General features: G+C 40.9%; 1 protein-coding gene and 1 pseudogene across 1 annotated transcript in view; both read right to left on the reverse strand.

The window, feature by feature from the left end:
* Nucleotides 1–15,127, reverse strand: part of PTPRZ1 (protein tyrosine phosphatase, receptor type Z1) — a 192,222-nt gene extending 177,095 nt beyond the window's left edge. Inside the window, exons 1-3 of the mRNA XM_023755324.1 lie at nucleotides 15,104–15,127; nucleotides 12,475–12,685; nucleotides 8,656–8,701 (exon numbers count right to left, since the gene is read on the reverse strand). Of these exons, the coding sequence (XP_023611092.1) occupies nucleotides 8,656–8,701; nucleotides 12,475–12,685; nucleotides 15,104–15,127 (281 nt within the window). The remainder of the gene's footprint in view (nucleotides 1–8,655; nucleotides 8,702–12,474; nucleotides 12,686–15,103) is intronic.
* A 553-nt stretch (nucleotides 15,128–15,680) lies between these two features.
* On the reverse strand, nucleotides 15,681–17,774 carry LOC102433269 (annotated as a pseudogene).
* Nucleotides 17,775–20,222: the final 2,448 nt, after the last annotated feature.

Raw genomic sequence — 20,222 nt, forward strand, 5'->3', positions numbered from 1 at the left:
CGGAGGGGCGCGGCTGTCGCTCAGGGTCCGGGTCCCAAGCATCAAGGCCCATGGCGACACCCCTGGCCCCGCCCCGGCAGTGGCTGCCCGGTGCTGAAGTTGGTGGGACCCGCTGGGGTTTAGAATATTCGCAGAGGAAAGATCTCCTCGTTCGGACTCCTTCATCCCTTTGCAAGAGAAGAGGCCAGACCCCCGCAGTCGCGCACAGCCAGAGACTGACCTTTGGGGGGTTCACTCCTGGAACTGTTTTCCAGTTCATTGCCGTCCTCCCTGCAGAGGCTAAATGGCTCCGACCAGAAAGTGGTGGGGAAGCCCGAGGACACGGGGTGCCCCGCCCCGTTTCCATTTTCCGAATCACCGAAGGAGTTCCAGACCCTGTTACTTCCAGGGCAGCTGGCCGGCAAATGATCTCCGGCCCAGACTGTGTGACCGGTCAGTCCCTGCCCCTTCCCCAAAGTCCCGTCAAATTGTCCTGCTGCGCACAGCGGCTTGGAGGCACTTTCAACGGCAATGGGTGGCAGGGAAGGATTTTTTTAATTGCTTGATTGAAAGATAAACAACAGAGATATATTGCACGCCTTCCGCTGCCTGGGAGCTGGAGATGTCACGCTGGGCGTGCTGGTTGGTGTGGTGGTCTCCATATCTAGACTGTGTGCGCCGTGGTGGTAGGGAGTTTGCCTTAGTTCTTATCACCCAGCTCCTCACACAGAGGCAGAGATGGCCAATATGTGTTCCCTACGTATATGTTGAATTAACTAAATGACAAGATAACGCAACGTCCCGAAAAATTCATAAACTTTTCAAATATTTTCATTTATATATCCTTTAACTATTGGAATATTTTTTTCTACTTATATGAGACCGAATTTGGAGCTTTTTGGAAGTCCACTCCAAGACACAGAAAATCAAGTTCTGAATTTATCGCTTGTATTCTTAGCAGCCATTTGACTAGGCTATCTGTAAAGTGTGTGCTCCTGTGTCCTGTTCTTGTCTCAAAAATAGTATTTTAGTTTAAACATTTTAAAGGAAGTTATCACATACAAAATTGGGTTCTGAATGTACTTCGAGTGTTACCACCTGTTCTCACCAATATCCACAGCCTCTGACCCCCAGGTTACATGTGCAGAGTCACTGATACTATTTGCTATTACTTCCGAAATGGATTGTAACCATGTAATAAATTTCAAATTGATTTAGAATGCTTAATCAGGAATACATATACATTTTAAGAAATTGCCTCAATCTTATTCCTTCCATGAATAAAATAGAAAAGTTACAACTTTGAAAATAATTATAATGGGGGTTGATTGTTCAGTTTCCACTAGGGAAGAAAATATTTGCTAACACAGCAAGAAATGCATATAAACTAGGAATGTACCAAGAGGTCAAATAAAGTGTTTCATATGGACTGGAGTAGGTAGATGAGGTTTCCTGAAGATCTGTAGTTAATTGAGAAGGACTAGAAGGGGGAAAATTGAGGTAAAAGGTTTGGGGACAAGAATGAAATGAGCAGTCATGTGCTATAAAAACAGTGTGACTTAAATTTGAGCAGATTAAGTGGGAAACATTGATTTCCTATTGGAGGAGCTCATACATGAAATACTAAGCAAGAGGGAACCACAAAAGAACCTTCCAGGAACTTCAACTGTTTAGAAGCTAGTTTTGCTCAGGAGCATATGCGGTGTTCCATCATGCCTCACTTATAAGTCTCCCTCACTAGGCTGCCAGAATAATCCAACAATAACAACAATGACTCTAACTCCCTTCTTACTTGGCCAAGAAGTCACATCACCAGTCACTCTTTGGAGTGAGATCACAAAACAGTGACACTGTTGAAATCCAAGTTACCCTGGTAAAAAGGACAGGTGGGTCCTGTGGTCTCTGCTAATTCAGTTCTCAGCTAAAATTATTGTCATTCTTCCAGGAAGGCACAGAAGCCACGTTGAGGGAATTGTCAAGTTGCTACTGAGGTTTGCATTGGGAGCAGATGGCAACCAATTCTAGGTGACTGAGTCACGCACTGGGAAGCTGCCTTGGAGAACCAGCCAATGATGTGACGGTCCTGGGGAGGGGGATTGAGCAGGAGGCTCAGGTGGTTCAGGTTCTTGAAAAATAGGTCCACAGCCCAGGTGTTGGAGAAGAGAAGGCATCAGAAGGGTAGGAACAGCAAAAGCAAGTTATACCTCACATTTCACAATGTTATGGGGGTCGTGGTCATTTCTGAGATGTGTTGCCTGATTAATATTCATTAGTTATTGTGATTTAAAGTTATAAACCTGTGAAATCACATCCGAATCTGAATCTATCACCTATCTACCTATTTGCCTATTTATCCATGTGTAAATCAATTGATAGCCATATATCGTTACATATATTATATTCTATATACTTATGTTTATAAATATGTTTACATATTTATATCTCTGGTATATCTAGACATATGTTCTATAATCTATAATATATGTATGTGGAGGGGCTGGTAAAGTTTATTTAAATTATGCTCTATCATGTCAATCAATCACATTTAAGTCCTGGAAGTTTGTATTTACAGATAGAGTTTAGTATATTCCTGGGAGAATATTTTTTGTTGTGTTTTTTTTTCCAAAAATAAAAATGATACAGGATACACTTAATATGAGAGCTCAGTAGCTTAATGAATATCTTGCTTGTTTGGGGGGTTATCATCTTGGATTTTAGAATGAAAGGCTGTCAATGGCAATTTATGAGAGAGTCACAGAGTTCTTTGCTTTTTACCATAAACTCGTTGTTTAATTCCTAATTATTCAATGAAGATTCGGATCTTCTAGTGGGTCTTCATCTTAGTTTTCATCCGGAGAAGTGGTTAACTCAAGTGGAGCCAAAGTTTCAGTGTGCACCCCGAGGTCTCACATGGAGGAAGACGGGTATGTCCATCTCCACCCACTACACAGCCACACTGTAGCCAAAGAAGAACAGCAGCTGTGCTGTTGCTCCTACCAGTTGCCGAAGAGGTAAACCAGGTGGCTTCACTTTTTACGGGTAATAATTATTTTGTTGAGCTATGCTAACAAAGCAAGCAATAGGGTAAATACCTATATCTATCCATCCATTCAACCATCCATCCAACCATCCTCTATATGTCTACATCAGTTCTTTAAAATTCATTCTTTACATTTATTTTTCTTATGCAACACATTTCTATTGTATGTCCATTATATATCATGCATTGCTTTAGGAGCTGACCATTAAAGTTTTAGTTGCTCCATCATTACCATAAAGGAACACACAGTCTGAAAGGAGATAAAGGCATTGTTCTACAAAATATCTTTACTGAGGATTGCCAGATAAAATACAGGATGCCTCGTTAAATTTGAATTTTATGTAAACAATGAATACTTTTTAGTGCAAAATAATTTTCGTGTACTGCGATGCACTAAATTTAATGAATAAACTTAAGTAATAGGTTTTTAGTGTAATGAATAATTTTTATTTAAAAATTAATTTTTAGTGCTCTCCAATGCAACTTTTGGGACATTTTTATATTTTGTAAAAATTCATTATTTATCTGAAGTTTAAATTTAACAGGGTGTCCTGTATTTTTATTTGCGAAGTCTTCCCATCACACTTGGGTGGGTCTGGGAATTGTCTGATGTCAGGGCTAGTCATTTGTGGTGGTGAAATAACCATGGTCTCCCATAAGTTTTCTTCCTCAGCAAATTATTTCCAAAGTGTCCCTAATATGAATAAAGATAGGGCAGATGGAGGAAGGAGGGTGTTTTCTCTGCAGAATATGTGTGGCTCAGAATGAGTATTGTATAATCACTGAATAAAACATGGAATTAAGGGGCATGTAAAATATCTACTTCTTATACTATGACAGTAATGAGTTCTTCCTGTTTTGCTCACATATGCCATTGCTCATTTCTATCCATTTTCATTGACAAATCTTTTTGAGCAGAAATCATTAGGTTGGATCAACTCAATATTTACAGTCTGAGAATGTAATTTTATTTCACTAGAAGTAAAGTTTTTTTTGTGATTATAAGATGTTTATCAGAAGCGAATCTCATTTTACCTGAAACCAAGTATTTTAGATTGTGATGATAGATTTATCTTGTGTTTTGAACCTTACAAATTGTGTTCACATATGATTGAGACAATGGCATATACTCAGTATTCTTGTGAAATTTCTGAAAAGACTGAAGAATAATTTTACTTTCTGTGACATTGTCAAACCTTTTATTTGGATTTGTTCTATTAGCAACTTTCTACGTAAAGAGCAGGTAGGAACCTGCCTGAGTTTTGCATCTTTGCTCCTAATGACGCTTAGGAGTTTAGCTAGATGGCCTATTACCACCTTTTCACAATTTCAGGTATAAAACAGGTGGGAGGATCCTCACTGATAGGTCCAGAGCTGAGTGTGATGTGGTACTCTGAGTCCATTTGAAGAAGGGATAATTATGTTTAAAAGAAAACCACAGTGAGCTACATACTTAGCCTTTCAGTATATTATCATGATTCACTATAAAATAATTTAAACTCATTATATGCAAAGTATATAATTTAGTGATTAAAACTGTATTAAAGAACACAAAAAGGTAGGAACCATTTTATCCATGTCAAGAACATTTATTTCAGGATAATTTTTCTTCTGTGTATTAGAATAATTTATTTATGCATTTTGCATACATTTAAAACAGTGGTTAGAAAAAATAAACATAAAGCTGTAAAAATTATTTGTGGATGAATATGCTTACATGTCTATCTTTCTTTCAAAAAGAACATATTGTAACAAGGATCTTATGTGTCATCTTAAATCTTTGATTGGTTATACTGCTATCTTGCTTTGGAAATATTCTTTGAATAAGCCCAATTTTTGTATATGTTTAAAAGTAAGGGTATTAAAATTCTTGAGCCTCTCTTTATCCTGAACTAAACTTTTAATTTGATTAACGCATATAAAAATGGTTTTTATTCTTAAACTATTTTTTAGAGCAGTTTTAGGTTCACAGCAAAATTGAGCAGCAAGTAGGGAGAGTCCCTGTATTTCCTGTCTCCTTGAGCTGCACAGTCCTCTCCACTGTCAGCATCCACCAGAGAGGTATGTTTGTTATAATCGATGAACCTACACTGAGCTGCAGTTCTCTGATTGTTATTTTACCTTCATCATTCTCTCTTTTTTATTATTTCTTTTCTTTCTATATCTGCATCTATATCCATAAACTAAAATGACCTTCTGGGCAAAGTAGTTGGATTGATTTAAACTACCTCACCAACCATCCTTCAGGCCGTTTTCCTTTGGGGGCTTCTTGAACTTATCAAAGAAGCATATTGATTCCAGAATATTTTATTAGCAGCATGAATTACGATCATTTAGAAAAGGAAGTAGTGATCATTAGGAGCCACTTCATATTATTTAAGAATAATGCATGTTGGATCCATGTTATTTCCTTGGAAAAGTTGCTCTTGATTTGGAAAAATGTTTATTTTCAGATGAATCTTCCTTCCCTCCATCCCCAGCCCCCTTGTTACTGGCTCTGACCCTCTTGGATAGAATATTGTACCTGCTTTCTTATAGGTTGTCCTGCCATTAGTCTTTCTGCTGGTTAGTCCATACTCCATACCAGAGTAATTTTTTAAATGAATATCTAAGATGGAGTACACACCAGTAAATAGGAACTGGCATTAATGATTGCTTCTAAAGATCTGAAAGTATTATCCAACAATTATTAATTCATCTCTATAGTGGGGACTTTTATTTGAGGAGCTCATGTCAATCAGCAGTGTACTATATTGTTAATTTTTGGTTGTGTTAAGATAACAGTTAGTTGTATTAAGAGAATTGTATTCACACCCAGCAGTTGTAGCTCAGCCTTTGAGCATCAACCCAGGAACCAAAAGGTCACCAGTTGATTCCCCATCAGGGCAAGTGCTCAGGTTGCAGGCTCAGTCTCTGTGTGGCGCGTGCAGAAGGCAGCCTATCGATGCTGTTTCTCTCTCATCGATGTTTCTAGCTTTCTATCCCTCTCCCTTCCTTTCTCTCTAAAAAATCAATAAAAACATATTTAAAACAACAACAGAGAAGTGTATTCTTTAGAATGGGAGGGGGTGATTCCTCTTTTACATTGCGCTGCTCCCTTTTCCCCATTCCACCACCATCTCTATTATAACTAGTGATATTTTTCTTTCCCCCCAACCTCCATGATCTGAATTTCATTATTCAGGTAAGTTCCAAGGGAATTTATCCTCAAATTTGCATTAAATTACAAAGATTCATGTGTCCAAATTTAGGTTTATTGCTACTTCCATTTCTTTGCCATTTAAAGGTGAAAACATTCTTCTCCCTCTCTTATCAGAAGCAAGCACAGGATTTAAAGTCTTTCTACAAGCTTAATTTAAAAATCAATATTTTCTGCTCTCTAGGCCTTCAAAAAATACCCAGGATAGTGTTAGACTGGAAAGTAAATGTGTAAAACAAGTTCTGAAAAATCAGAGAATCAGCAGTAGACTGGGTCATTGGAATGAGCCACTGTATTTCAAATGCATATACATTTCCAATAAATAATCGCTTAGCTCTTTCCTGCCTATCTCCAATCAAAAATAACATACAACCACTCTTGATGATCCATTATGCTTTGACAATATTAAAAACTATTATGTTCACCTTTATTTTTAGCCTAAATATTATCTCTCTATAATACCATCCATCTGACCTTAGGAACCCAGAAATAAAACCTCTCCCCTTTACTTGTAGAAAGAATTTCTGCTTTCCTCCAATCCTAGATAGTGAGTTTTTTATTTTATTTTCTTGCTAAATGTTCATTCTTCCAAGATTGATCTGAATCCACTGACTCTTCTGAGGTCAATGATCCATCATTTCTTTGAATTTGTCCCTTCCAATTTATTCTTCTCACCAGGCTATTAAATATTTTCCATTAAAAAGTCTTTTTTGACCATATTTTATGATAATTATAGTGCCAGGTAAGTCTTCATAATTCTCTTGAAAGAATGGACTATCGTCATCTCTACTTCCTTACCTTCCAATTTCTCTCAAAGCATCAACATTAGGTTTCTGACTTCCTTTTTCCATTAATAGTTATCTTTAAAGGGTAAAAAAAAATCCCATTCTAATGGTCTTGCAAGTGCAGTGCACCTTGAAACTAAAATCTCATAGTTCCTCCAAACTGGTGCTTTCTATGGTCTATAACACCTGAGAAATCTCCTTGGCCTCTTCTTCCTCCCCAGCCTCAGCTCATCAGTCACCAAATCCTACAGTTTACTCTGAGATTCTACTCTGTATCGATCATTATTTATTCAGATAATCATTGGGCCTAACATATAGTCAGTGCTTAATAAATATTTAAATATATGAACTAATTTATTGAAGATGGGCCATTGTCAAAACAGTACTACTAGCTGCCTCTCCTGCCTGCTTATGGTAAGTTTCAAGAGAGCTATGCAATTTATCCTCCTGTAGCCTGGATGTTTCCCTATCATTTCCTGGACACTAACTTATACCCTCTGAATAAGGAGGCTGGTTTTTATGATAATAGACTTAGACTACACATAACACATTTGCCTTGACTTTCGTTCTTCAACTGTCAATGTGGTTAGCAGACCTAGTATACCTCCAGTGCATTCATTCCCAGCTCATAATCTTATTCCCTCCTTTTCTTTCATGATTAACTACTCCACAGATTCTGTTCAAGTAGAGAACCAGCCAGGCCTGGGGGCTTCAATCTTTCCCTGATGTTTTCAGCAGCAGTATTTGGCCTTCAGTTATTTAAAAATTTAAGAGTTAAGAAGCATCTATTTTTGAGGCTATTGCAAAACTGTGAAATTTGTCATTGGCCAAAATCTGTCTAAGCATCCACTTTTACTTATATTATTTCTACACAGCTGCTTCTATTCCTTAAAATAGGAATAGAAGCTAAGGAGGTTCCACAGCCCTAGAGGATTCTTTCACTATTCTCATAAGAAAGACTACAACTACATAGATATTGAGAAGCTGGTATACACTGAAGTTCTAGAAAACTAACTATTGGCTTTCTTCTATACTCCTTCTACTGTAATAATGATTATAGCCACACTTACATAGCACATATGAGGTGCCAAATGTTTTTCTGAAGGTGTTGTATATAATTGTTTAATCCTCCGTCAAAACTACAAGGTGGGGAACATTGCCATCTTCCCAATGTTGTAGGAAAACTGAGACAAAAATAATTTGATCAGTCACACAGATCGTAAGTGACAGACCTCGGGTATGAACTATATATTTAACTATTAACCTACATTGAATCTTCCTGAAGACACTTAAGAGGTTCTTCCCCAACTAACCCCCTCCCAAACTCAGACCAGGTGCCTTACATAGTAGGAAACATGTCGCTATGTTGCTTTCCTGATACCTAGTACATTTTACAAAGCTTGTTGCATGCCAAATGGCAGTAACATGAACAGTGTGTGGTGCAAGGAATAAACATCATTCCAGGAATTCAAGCGTGCCATCTGCCCAAATAAGATTCTTGTTAGCCTGAGGGGAATACTGACTTGTGTTTCTTTTCAGTTAGCTAAGTCGATATATTTTGGAACTATCCCTCAAAGGGTTTGGGAAATCAATACAGGAGAGTCGAGCAGAACGAGACACCAAGGCTGGAGAACAAAGGGCACTGTTAGTACCCTGTTTTCTTCCCTGAAGCCTCCAGCACCTGGTCATCTTCAAAATCTTGACAGGAAAACAGAACATAATAATAGCATTTATCTTTTACCAACTATCAACTGTAAGCCAAATGTTTTTATATTGTTATCTTTAACCACAACCAAACCCCAAATTTGATATATCATTTCTCTATTTTGTGGATGTTTCCTGAGGCAGAATGAGTTTAGCATTACTCAAAGGTCTGGAGGGGAGAGGGGTGGAATTAGAATTAAAAATTGAGTTTCTCTGGTGCCAGTGCGTATGCTCTTTTCATAAACACACCATGGATTTAGTTAGCCATAGGAAGGCCTCTTTCTCAAGCAGAAGTAGCCCAGTACTTACCCACTCCCCTAGTGCACACCTGTGGTTCAACCTGAATTGACAAGACTCCTGCTAGCTTTATGCTCCAATGAAACTGGTTCTTCATAGCAGTAATACCTGTACATCTTTATAGATGTATACTTGTCAAATTAAAGGTGAAGATTGATTAAGCATGTTCAGTAACATGAAGAAGTATTCAAGGATGAGAGCAAATTAAAATAATAAAAACCAAAATGGAAAAAAAAGATAATGCAAAGTGACTATAACAGTCAGGATGGGCTAGAGTATACTGCAGTAACCAAGAAAATTGACTTGCCAGGGTAGCTGCATTGAATTCAGGCTGTTTTATGATTTTGGCATCTCTTTCTCAACACGCATTTTTCATAATTTCAGGGAAAGAAAGTGCTGGTGCATCTTGTACTGTCAACTTAAATATCTCCATACAGATAGGGCATATATTACTTTCCTTCCAATCCATTGGCTTTTCAATGTGCCTAGAAGGAAAGGAGAAACAAATATGGGTAAAATGGATGTCTGCTTCACAGAGTAAAAACAAAAAGAAAGAGGAGGGGAGGGAGAGAGAATGAGAGTATAAAATAAAAAAGATATAAAGAAACTCAAAATCAACAGAGCACAATGATTTATGATTGCATACTGATTGTAATAGTTTTGCTATCTTTTCTTAGGTTCTGAATGTTAAAAATTATTCTGAAGTCTTTCAGGAGAAATATGTAAATTTCCACCATTAGAGTTGAGTCAGCTCACAAATTTTTAATACTTTCCCTCAACATCTCAAGTTGAGATGTTGCTCCATCGCTGATGGCTTCCGTAGGCGGTTGAAGAGGGTAGATGAATAAGACTGAAAGGATTGAATATGACAGCAAGACAAATAGTTTGTATTATAAAAGCAAATCGTTTCTCTGATTCTTTCCTGCCTCTTTTAACCTAGAAAAATGTTGATTATATTTATATACTTTCAGATCTTGAAGGCATGAACTCATCATTTGTATTTACTAGCATAACAGCACCAGTTGTGCTATCACTACTTACAAAAGGGAAAATAATTTTGCCACTTTTAACTTGAGCCAAATTTCCTTAATTTTACAGTTAGAATATAGTTTTAAGAACATATATTGCTGGAAATAAGAGCCCGAGGAAAGACCATGGCCCTTTAGCTCAGCTAAGAGACATCATGTTCCTCTCTGTTATACTTCCCAGAGCTAATGTAATCTAGATTACATACAAATAGAATGGCTTTCCAGATGTGCATATACTTCTAACAGGTTATTGAAGAATATAGACACATAAAAGTAAAATTCTGAGTAAGCTGAGTTTTTTCACTGACTTTCCTCAACAGGTACTACGTTGTAAACTACTCTTCCCATTTCTTATAGCATCTTGGTCAGAGTATGCAAATTTTCCAGACAATCTTGTTTATTAAAACTCCAATCAAGTCAGCAATATCAATATTGGATGGATTCAAAGTTCTTCTTTTTCTCCAGGGACAGATAGACTCAAGTAGCTTGGTGGTGGTGTATTCTTATAGGATTCCCATTTCTAAATCTTCTAAAAGCTCTGACTCCTCTGGGCTTCGGTTAGAGATATCATAGAAGAGTGTCACTTACCTTATGATGACACAATCCTCTTCTGATTGGTTCTTGCCGCTTCTTTATCATTGATTGGCTGTCTGTGCCTTTTGAAGGGTATTCAAAGTCTAACTCTTTTTTTTATTGCCAAACTGTTTAATCAGTTGTTCATAGTTTTTCAAAAATTATCATATAACCCTGATATCTAACATGTGGTCATATGCTTATGACTTCTGCCAAGCCTCAGAACTTGGTATTTTAAGGAGAAAAAAATTTACATCCTTGTAAATAAAAATTTAAACCAAAGACTGACGAGCTCAGAATGTATTTGTTTGAAAACTATTTGTCATTTTTTTCCAAATACATCTCATCTTTTCTGGGCCTTCTAAGAACTATCAACCTTTTCCATTAGGTCAGAACATACTAGTGTCCCAGGGTGGATTAATGTCACCAAATGATATCCTAAATTTGAGTATTTCTCCCTCCTCTTCAGTTTTTAACTTTATGGGCAAGGTCAGTTTTATTGGAAAAGCTAATGAGATCTATGAGTCTTCTTTCCAAAGTCCAAACTTTCAAGGGTTCATAAACCCTGATTCAGGAAACTTGACTCTAATAAACCAGTACTGTGGCATTGCTTCCAAACACAAAAAAATATACAAGTGAAATATTGTTGGAGGTCATGAACACCACCCAAAATATGTAGCCTGAATGAATACCAACTGGTTGGCTGTCTTTAAAAATAGGATGACTGATATCACTATTCCAAAAAAAAAAAATGAGATGCCCAGCCGGAGTGGCTCAGTTGGTTGGGCGTAGTCCTGTGTACTAGGTTAGATTCCTGGTCAATGGCACATGCCTGGGTTGTGGGCTCAATCCCAGGTAGGGGGCGTGCAAGAGGCAGCCTATCAATTATTTTCTCTCACATCAATGCTTTTCTCTCCCTTTCTCTTCCTCTCTCTAAAAATCAATAAACTACTTTAAAAAAAAAAGGAAAAAGGCAGGACAAAGAACAATTTTTACCCATAATGATTTATTCTCTACAATACTTTCTTAAAGAGTTCAATGATTTGCACTCGGCAGTTATATAGCCAAGAGGCAACCAAGTGTAATACAAAGAATTGGTCTGAAGTCCTTGCACTTGAAGGCTATATAAAATCTCTTGCTTCAAGGAAATAGGAAAATTAACAAAAAACACACAGGCTCCCTAGCCTCCAGAATCTCAACGGAAAATAACGCCAACAGTTAGTGAAATTGTAGGTGTTAACATGGACAACAGATCTTGTGCAAATATTAACACCTAGGACTTCTGTATAGATGATTTTTATTATAAACAACAAAATGTTATGTCTCCATTACAAACCTTTCATATTGAAAGGCTCTCTAACACGAATTGCTTTAATATTAATTATGAAGCAAAAAAAGTTTAAGAACCTCACAGTGGGAGCAATTCCTAGCTGTGGGTGTTATGAGACGAGCTAACTTTCCAGACCAAAAGGCTCTCACTGCAAGGGATGAAACAAGCTCTGACCAAACCAGCCACATGGGGTTGGTTCCTTGAAAACAGTGGTCACCTACTGTTCAGCTTGAGCAGCCCGAGGACAAACGGAGCAAAGCAAAACCATCCCTTCTCTTGAAACCCACCACTCACACGTGGACTGGCCGCCCTCATCACTGTGCAGGTGGAGTGCGCAGAGAGCAGTTCAGTTCTAGTTGGGAGCTGTCATCCCCCTCTGCACAACTGCCACACGGATGATCCAGATTCAGTGTTTTTCCTGAGAGCCACCTGCCACACCTTCATGAGGTGGCCATGACCGTGCACTCCCAGACTGCTTCCTGACTAAGCCCTATTTAAGACGGACACAGATAGCGCCATTCTTCCCAGGACCATCTAACTTTCCTTGGTCAACTCCGGAGTCCCCGTGACAAGCGAGAGGACCCCTGAGCATCTCTGCTGCTGGGCCTGCGTGGAGCTCAGGGCCTGGGAGCCCACTGCAGTGTAGTGCTGGGCTTCACCAGCCAGTTCTTGTGCAGATTCCCCAGCCCCCTCGTGTGTGGGTTCAATTGTTCTATTCATTTTCTTAATGGCACGTATCCTACCCCATCCCTAATAAGATAAAATAAAATAAAAAAATCGCACTATACATTGGGGAAGACAAATAGGGCAGCATTTCTATGAGAAACAATAGGCTTGAAAAGCCTGGCATGGTAAATGCTTGCATGAGCAGTTTCACTGAGCGTGCTCAGGGTAAAATTTTAGCACCATTTTTTTTGCCTTTTTTTAAAAATCTTTAGAAATTAAACACAACTTTTAACATAGAACATTTGGATAATAATGAAGTGTAGCCCTATAGATCAGCAGTTCCCAACCTGTGGGTGGCGACTCCTTTGGGGGTCGAACAACCCTTTCACAATGGGTCACCTAAGACCATAGGAAAACACATACATAATTACATATTGTTTTTGTGATTAATCGCTATGCTTTAATTTTGTTCAATTTGTAACAATGAAATTGGAGGTCACCACAACATGAGGAACTGTATTAAAGGGTCGTGGCAGTAGGAAGGTTGAGAACCACTGCTATAGATCAATACTGTTGTACAAATTGAAGGTGGGTGGTTTAGTCCCAAACTGACCACCCTGACATCAATCCATGGCACCTAAAAGTAACTGTTCATCACGTTTGTAACAAGACATTTATTATTCTCAGCAGCAAGAAATCATGAAACAATCCCTTCATCTTCAATAGCTCTTTTTCAATACCCTTGCAAGGAAAAGTGGCAGGAAGTGAGAATGCAGCCCAGCCTGGGCATCCGGATGTCAGCCCATTGCCCCTGCACACGCCATAGCCTAAGAGTATGACGCCAAGCTAATCTGCCTGTGCCGTGCCAGCACGGCCAAGGGTGAACCTGAGGAGGGGCGGTAAAGGATTGAAGAAAAGACAGACAAGAGAATACAGCTGGGGCTCAGTGGATCTCCCATGCCTGGATGAGGACACAAAAGACCCAGCCTGCAAGCCGATGCTTTATTTTATAGTCTGATTAAAACAAGGGTACATTAACATGTATACAAATGTTCTTGTTTTGGCAACACTTGCTGCACCTCCCACAGCCCATTAGCTACTTAGGAAGGAATTAGGGAGGGCTACAAGGTCAGGCTTAATTATGCTATGAGAGCTCTCCCCTCCAGGCTGGGACTTCTTTATGGCCCTGCCACCGGTTAGCCCGAGGCTTGACCCTAGAGCTGCTCCCTATATCCGCCCACCTGTATTCATCTCTTCTAAGAAACGAGACAGCTATGCCTATAATAGCATGTGTCGTGTCTTAGACTGTGTCCCTGTCCATCCACTTCCCCAATTCCTGGTAGAAGAAAACTCAAAAGGCCTTTTGACTTGACTATTTGCCCATTCTGGAAAGCCACACCAGCACCACATAAACTTTAAAAAATAAATTAAATAAAAACATTGTGTCCACCAGGTTGACATCCAATCCACTTCAAGAGTTCTCCAAGTGTGCTGTTGAACAGTATTACCTTAGGGCAGCGGTTCTCAACCTGTGGGTCGCGACCCCTTTGAGGGTCGAACGACCCTTTCACAGGGGTCGCCTAAGACCATTGGAAAACACATATATAATTACATATTGTTTTTGGGATTAGTCACTATGCTTTAATTATGTTCAATTTGTAACAATGAAATTGGGGGTCACCACAACATGAGGAACTTATTAAAGGGTCGCGGCATTAGGGCCTCTCCTCCCACCGGCCACTCCTCCTGGGAGCCCTTCCAGCAGTGCCTCCATGACAGTGCTGCCACACCCCTTCCAAGCCCCAGCTGCCATCAGCTCTGCACCAAGGGAGTGAAGGCTGGGCAAGAGGGAAGAGGAACTTGTTGACAGGTACTTAGTCAGCAGCTATGAGAAAGGGAAATATGCCACAGGAAAACCGAATGACTGAGACTAAAATGAGCTGTTTGGAACCCTGTCCTCGTGGGGTGAAGATTCCCAGCATATTAGGCAAGATAACGATTCACCTTGTTTAATTACACAGCTTTGTTCTAAAGTCATGTAAAGGACTAAGTCAACTGTCTTCTCACTTTTACAGGGAAACTAGAAAAAGGAACTCCTCTGCTTTTCAGTCCCTTAAAGATGTTTGCCTGAAAAGACAAAAGCAGCTTGGAGACCCTGGATTTTCTCCTGTGACAAGGTGTCTTTCTACAGCCCAACCCAGGTGCTTGTTTGAACATCCATGTCTTCTGTGAACCTAGATGCAGCTATAGGCACTGCTCCCAGGCGAGGAGCGAGGTAGCGGGTGGTAAGGAGGAGGCCTCCCCTTTCACATTTGCCAAGGATGTCAGGGCCTCCTGCAGGCGTCCCAGTTCATTCCTCAGCAGGTTCCACCACAGAGCTCCCTGTGCAGGACCAGGAGACTCACTGCGAGAAGAGCGCCAGCAACGAGTGAGATCTGCCACGCCATCCGGGGGCTTTCAGTCTGGATGTGGGTGTCTGTCCAGGAGCCTCACAGGACTCACCGTGCCCACGGCCAACCCGAACATGGCGTCCACTTATGAAGCATGGAGGTTATAATAAACTGTTGGTATGCAATAAACTGGACGTTTAAAAAAAGGAATTTAAAACAACCTAAAAATGTGTCTTGTTGGTCTCCGTTGCCCAGACCTCCAGGGGAAAACACATCTACTTGATCTGGGGAGGCTACAAGGATGCAAGTGGGGTCAGCCTTCAGGAATCATGACTTCCAGCTCCCATTGTGTAGCCAGCAAGCAGGTGGCCATGTGCATGCTGAGGGCCTTCTGTACCCACAGGCAATTCTCACTAGTCATGGAGGAGCCCCAATCCAACGAACCCCATAATGAGGAAAGGCTGAAATAAGGCTTGGGCCCTGCGAGTTCTGTTTCATTCAATATAACACCCCCCTCCCACCCCACCCTTGAGTCAGCTGGAGGCAGACTTGGCAAAGGAAGCTAGCCTCATAAAATGGTGTAGTAATAGAAGTAATGGGACCAGAAGAGGAGGTGTCTGCTCCAATGACGTCATAGCCATCGGTGGCCACGGGGAGCGGGGGGCGGGGACTGGTCATGCAGTCGTGTGTCAGGAATAACGGTTGTAGAGGGGCGGGGCATGAAGAGTGCCAATCTGGAAACAGTGCAGTAGAGAAGCAATATATTCTGCATAACTGATTGTCACTTTCTCACTTCAGTACCTGGTGAGTCTGATCACGTTTCTGAGTTCACTGGTAATTGGAGCCTTAAAGCCACCTTTCCTGAGCAAGGAGTCTATCGTCCGGATCTGATCCCAGTCTTGCTCCTTAGCAACCTCAGGTAAATATGTGGCTGTACGTTTGACACCTTTTTCATTGATGAATTCATTTCGAATCCCATGGACCCCTACCTCCCAGTCCAGGTAACCACTGGCGTCCTCCAAGTTAGTGAGGAGGCAGACAGAGCAGGACAGTTTAGGCGGCTCCTCTGGGGGGTTGGGGCGGGGGGATGTGGTGGTGGGGGTGGTAGGGGGGTTCGACTGTCCTTAAGGGCACTGGTTAGCGGTATTCCCTGAGTCCTGAATGAAGATTCATGGCCGAGAAGGTCCCGATGCAGCCACGAAGCCGCTTGTCCCGCCCCTTCTTCATGTCACAAAGGGCGAATAGGGGCCATTGGTGAATCTAGGGAGTCCTGGCTGAGGGAAGCCATAGAGGTGACAGTAGAGGACATCAAAGCGGGAGCAGCACATCTCTGCGGTCACCACCAGATCCTTGGTGGTGCTGGCAGTTCCGTTGGGTCGGGGCAGAGGACTCAGAGCTCCCGAGGCGGGATTCATCCGTGTGATGGGAGAGTTTCCGGTCCCAGAAGTAAGTCTGACGCATCCTCCCGACCTGCTGCCACCGCATGCTGGCGGTTTGGAAGAGGTCCAGGTGGATCCCTTGTAATCACAATGGCCCTTAACAGTGGAAGAGGGTGGCGGAGGATTAGGTCAGGGGGGTGTGATGTGGAAAGGACTCCACCATCTCTTGCTGGCTCTGCAGATGGGAGAGGAGGGCTATGAGCCAAGGGCTGTGGGTGACCTCGGGAAACTGGAAAAAACAAAGGAATGAATTCTTTCCCAGCATCTCCCGAGGAAAGGCAGGCGTGGTGGCACTTTGACTTCAGCCCAGGGACACCAGTGTCAGACGGCTCGCTTACAGAACTGTCAATTTGTGTTAAGCCACTAGATCTGGGGTGATTCTTTATGACAACTAGGGAACTACTACACCAGACGACCTTGAATCTTGGCCATGTCAACGCTGCTGGCTGCTCCACACTCGGCTGCCTCCTTTCCTCTTTCTTTTGTGCTTAATTTCCCCAACTCAGGTGGGCAAAGTACAGACTAGCAATTCTACAGCTTAGGCGGATGCCTAACAAGGGAACAAAATGCCACTTTCCTTCATACAAGACGGTGTCCATCTTTTAATGTTTAGGTTTGTATTTAGAGATGGAGTCTTGGGAAGGTGATTACGTCATGAGGGGACAGCCCTCAATGATAAAAATGGTGCCCTTAAAAGATGGGGAACACAGTTTCCCCCTTCTCCCTGCGAGGGTGTAGTGAGAAGAAGGCAGTCTGTGAATTAGGAAGCCAGTCCTGAGCTGACGCCATTGCTGCCAGTGCCCTGATCTTAGACTTCCAAACCTCCAGAAGGGCAGGAAGTAAATTTCTGTTAGACGCAAGCCATTCAGAAGCTATGGTGTTTCTGTTGTAGCTGAAACAGATCAGGAATCCCTTTTCTTTTCTCTCCCACCTCTTTTATTTATTTATTTATTGCTTCCTGGGAGAGTTTTTATCAATTCTCTCTTAACATGTCTGTTGAGTTTATTTTATCATATTTTTCATTTTCAAGAGCTCTTACTGGTATGTAAATGTCCTTCAAAAGTAGTATCCTGTCCTTGTTCCAGGATTGCTGTGTTTTACCATCTATTTCACCTTCTTCAGAGATGAAAGCCTCTAGTCTCTGTCAGGTTGGGGAAGGCAGGGTAATCTGAACGTGTGAAGTAAGTGAGAGGATCTAGGATTCTAGCTTCTTAAACAGACTGTCAGCCAATCTGCTGTTTTTCAAACCGTCTTTCCCTCACTCACAGATGCACCTGGAGTGTCCAGCTGGCGTGCTTTCAGGGACCCGCAGTGCACACTGGGTGGCTTACTGGCTTTCCCCATGGCTAGTTCTGGACCCAGCGCTCTCGGGCCCTGGAGATCCCTTAACATTCACCCCGGTTTTCAGATTATGATTTTTCTCTTGTCTTCTTTTGCAATTATTTTTTTCCACTGTTTTCTTTGTCCTTGTGTTATCATTACTTAACAAATATTCCTAACTGTTGTTTCAGTAGGGCTTCTATAAGGAATAGGGATAGATGTATGTGTGTGTTCAGTCCACCATATTTAATACCTTTAATTGGGGTGGCACCATATGTCTTTTGAATGACTCACTTGAATGAATCATCCTTCCCATCCTAGTCACCTGTCTGTGGGGTGGTGCGGGGTCGGGGGGGGCGGCGGAAGAAGCATGGCACAGAGGAAGAAAGCCCTCTCAGCACAGGCACCTCTTAGAGAACAGACCCCTCTCCCCCTTTCCCCAGTCGGTGGTTTCAGAACCAGTGGATAGCCTCTTAGTAAATGTTGCATTCAGGGTCTCTTCCCAATTTTTTGTTTTAGGGGGACTGTCTTCAGAATTTGGCATTTCACTTTTGGCTTTGGGCCTTCACTAAAATTTTGAGATAACAGGAAAAATTTCACTCAATATCCTATTACATATTGAACTGGTTATTATTTATTTCCTAAGAAGTCTTTTCCCCCCAAGTTAAATTAAAGAGTTGTTCTGAGTGCTCAAACAGTTGATAATAATTATTCTGTTGCATTTATTTCACCTGTGCCTTTTGCTTATCTATATTCTTGCCCTTAAACATAACAGTATAAACGGATTTTTTGTGTGCTTCCACAAAATTATGCAGGTCTTCAAAAGCTAATTACTTAGTGGCAATAATGCATGTCTTCTTAAATGAAGATATGAATAGGTACATTTCATAATATATGGTTCTATATAATGAAGAATGGAAGTACTGAATTAGGACCTGTAGGAAAAATTCTTATATAAGACCATCAAGCAAATCAAACAGATAGCACTTACTATATTTTGAAGCATTTTACTTTTTCCTTTCTTACCTTTAACAAATATTTAATGGGTTAAAACAACTTTAATACTAGTTCCCTGAAAACACACACACATCATAAATTCTCAGGAGGCAAGGCTGAAAGGCATCATAATCAATGACTTACAGCTGTGACACCACTTTTCTTTCTAACGCTCCCTGATGCATGGCACAGGAACGTACTCTGGAACTACATCTATGTCTAGAAATAATCATTTTCTTTCCTTCTTATTGTTCTTTTCTCTTACATTATTCTATTATGAAGTAAGTTCAAAAATGAACTTATATTTCTAGATGATGGAAAACAGGCTTATTGCTCTATTAACTTTTATACACCAAGGTCTCCTATTTTTTCAATTCTCCCACTTTTTTCCTGTCAGTAGGCACAGCTAGATTTTCCTCAATGACAAGATTCTCCAGAAGCCAACTTCACAGCTTCTGTGCTTAGTGCCTCGAGCTCATTTCCACCCTCACTTTTAGTCTTAGAACTTACTGCAAGTGTGATGTTCAAAGAGAGAATTTACCTCATCCTACACATCTTGCATATGCCTGCTAACAATATTTTGCAATACCATTTTCTACAAAAACTTAAATAGGTTAGGGGTAATTTCTGAGAGTCAATTCATTTGCAGTGAAAAGAAATAATGTAAAATTGTGCCGTACTGCCATGAATTGAAGCTTCAATCTGTTTGGGGTGATGATGATTACATTTTGCAGGAGGTCGTTCAGGAAAGTAACATAATGGGCGCTAGTGCCAGCTTTGCCTGGAATGGAGCCATCTTGCCCAGAGCAAGAGGAAAGAATGCACTTTCGCAGAGTGGTGTCCATTAATGAAGGTTTTTCTTCCTGCGCAGTAACCAAGATGTTAATAGTTGAAACCCAGTGTGGGTTTTGAGGCACAGAGACCCATCTGGCCTCCGTTCTGTCATTCGCTTGCTGTGTGAGCTTGGACAGATGACTTACCCAAAACTCATTTGCCTCCTTGGTAAATGAGGGCAGTACTATTTCTCTTACAGGGTTCTTAGGAGGATTAAATGAGATAAAGTTGGTGAATGTCCTTTGTAAATTTTAAAATGCCGTGGAAATCCAACTGGTATGATGGCTTAATGATTTCTGTGGCTGAATGGCGGTTTGCATTGCATTGTAAGACTATCAAACACAGTGGGGTGGAGCCTTCAAGGTGCCCACAAACAAGAATTCAGCCATCCTGTTTGGCACTGCAGCCCGTACACATCTTTAGTTTCCATTCCTGCTCATTCCACAGAACTGTCCTTGGGAACGATTGTTTTCTATGTGCCTGGTATGTATTTTATTTAGTTTTCAGAATTTCCAGATACCATTTAATAAGCAGTGATGCAATTGCAATCTTGCCAATCCTGAACCAGTTACATAGAACAAAGGCCTTTTATTTCTAACTAGTAGCCCTGCACACGAATCCGTGCCCCAGTAGCTCACTGCC

The sequence above is a fragment of the Myotis lucifugus genome, unplaced genomic scaffold (genome assembly GCF_000147115.1).
Source record: "Myotis lucifugus unplaced genomic scaffold, Myoluc2.0 scaffold_73, whole genome shotgun sequence".
Lineage (NCBI taxonomy): Eukaryota > Metazoa > Chordata > Mammalia > Chiroptera > Vespertilionidae > Myotis > Myotis lucifugus.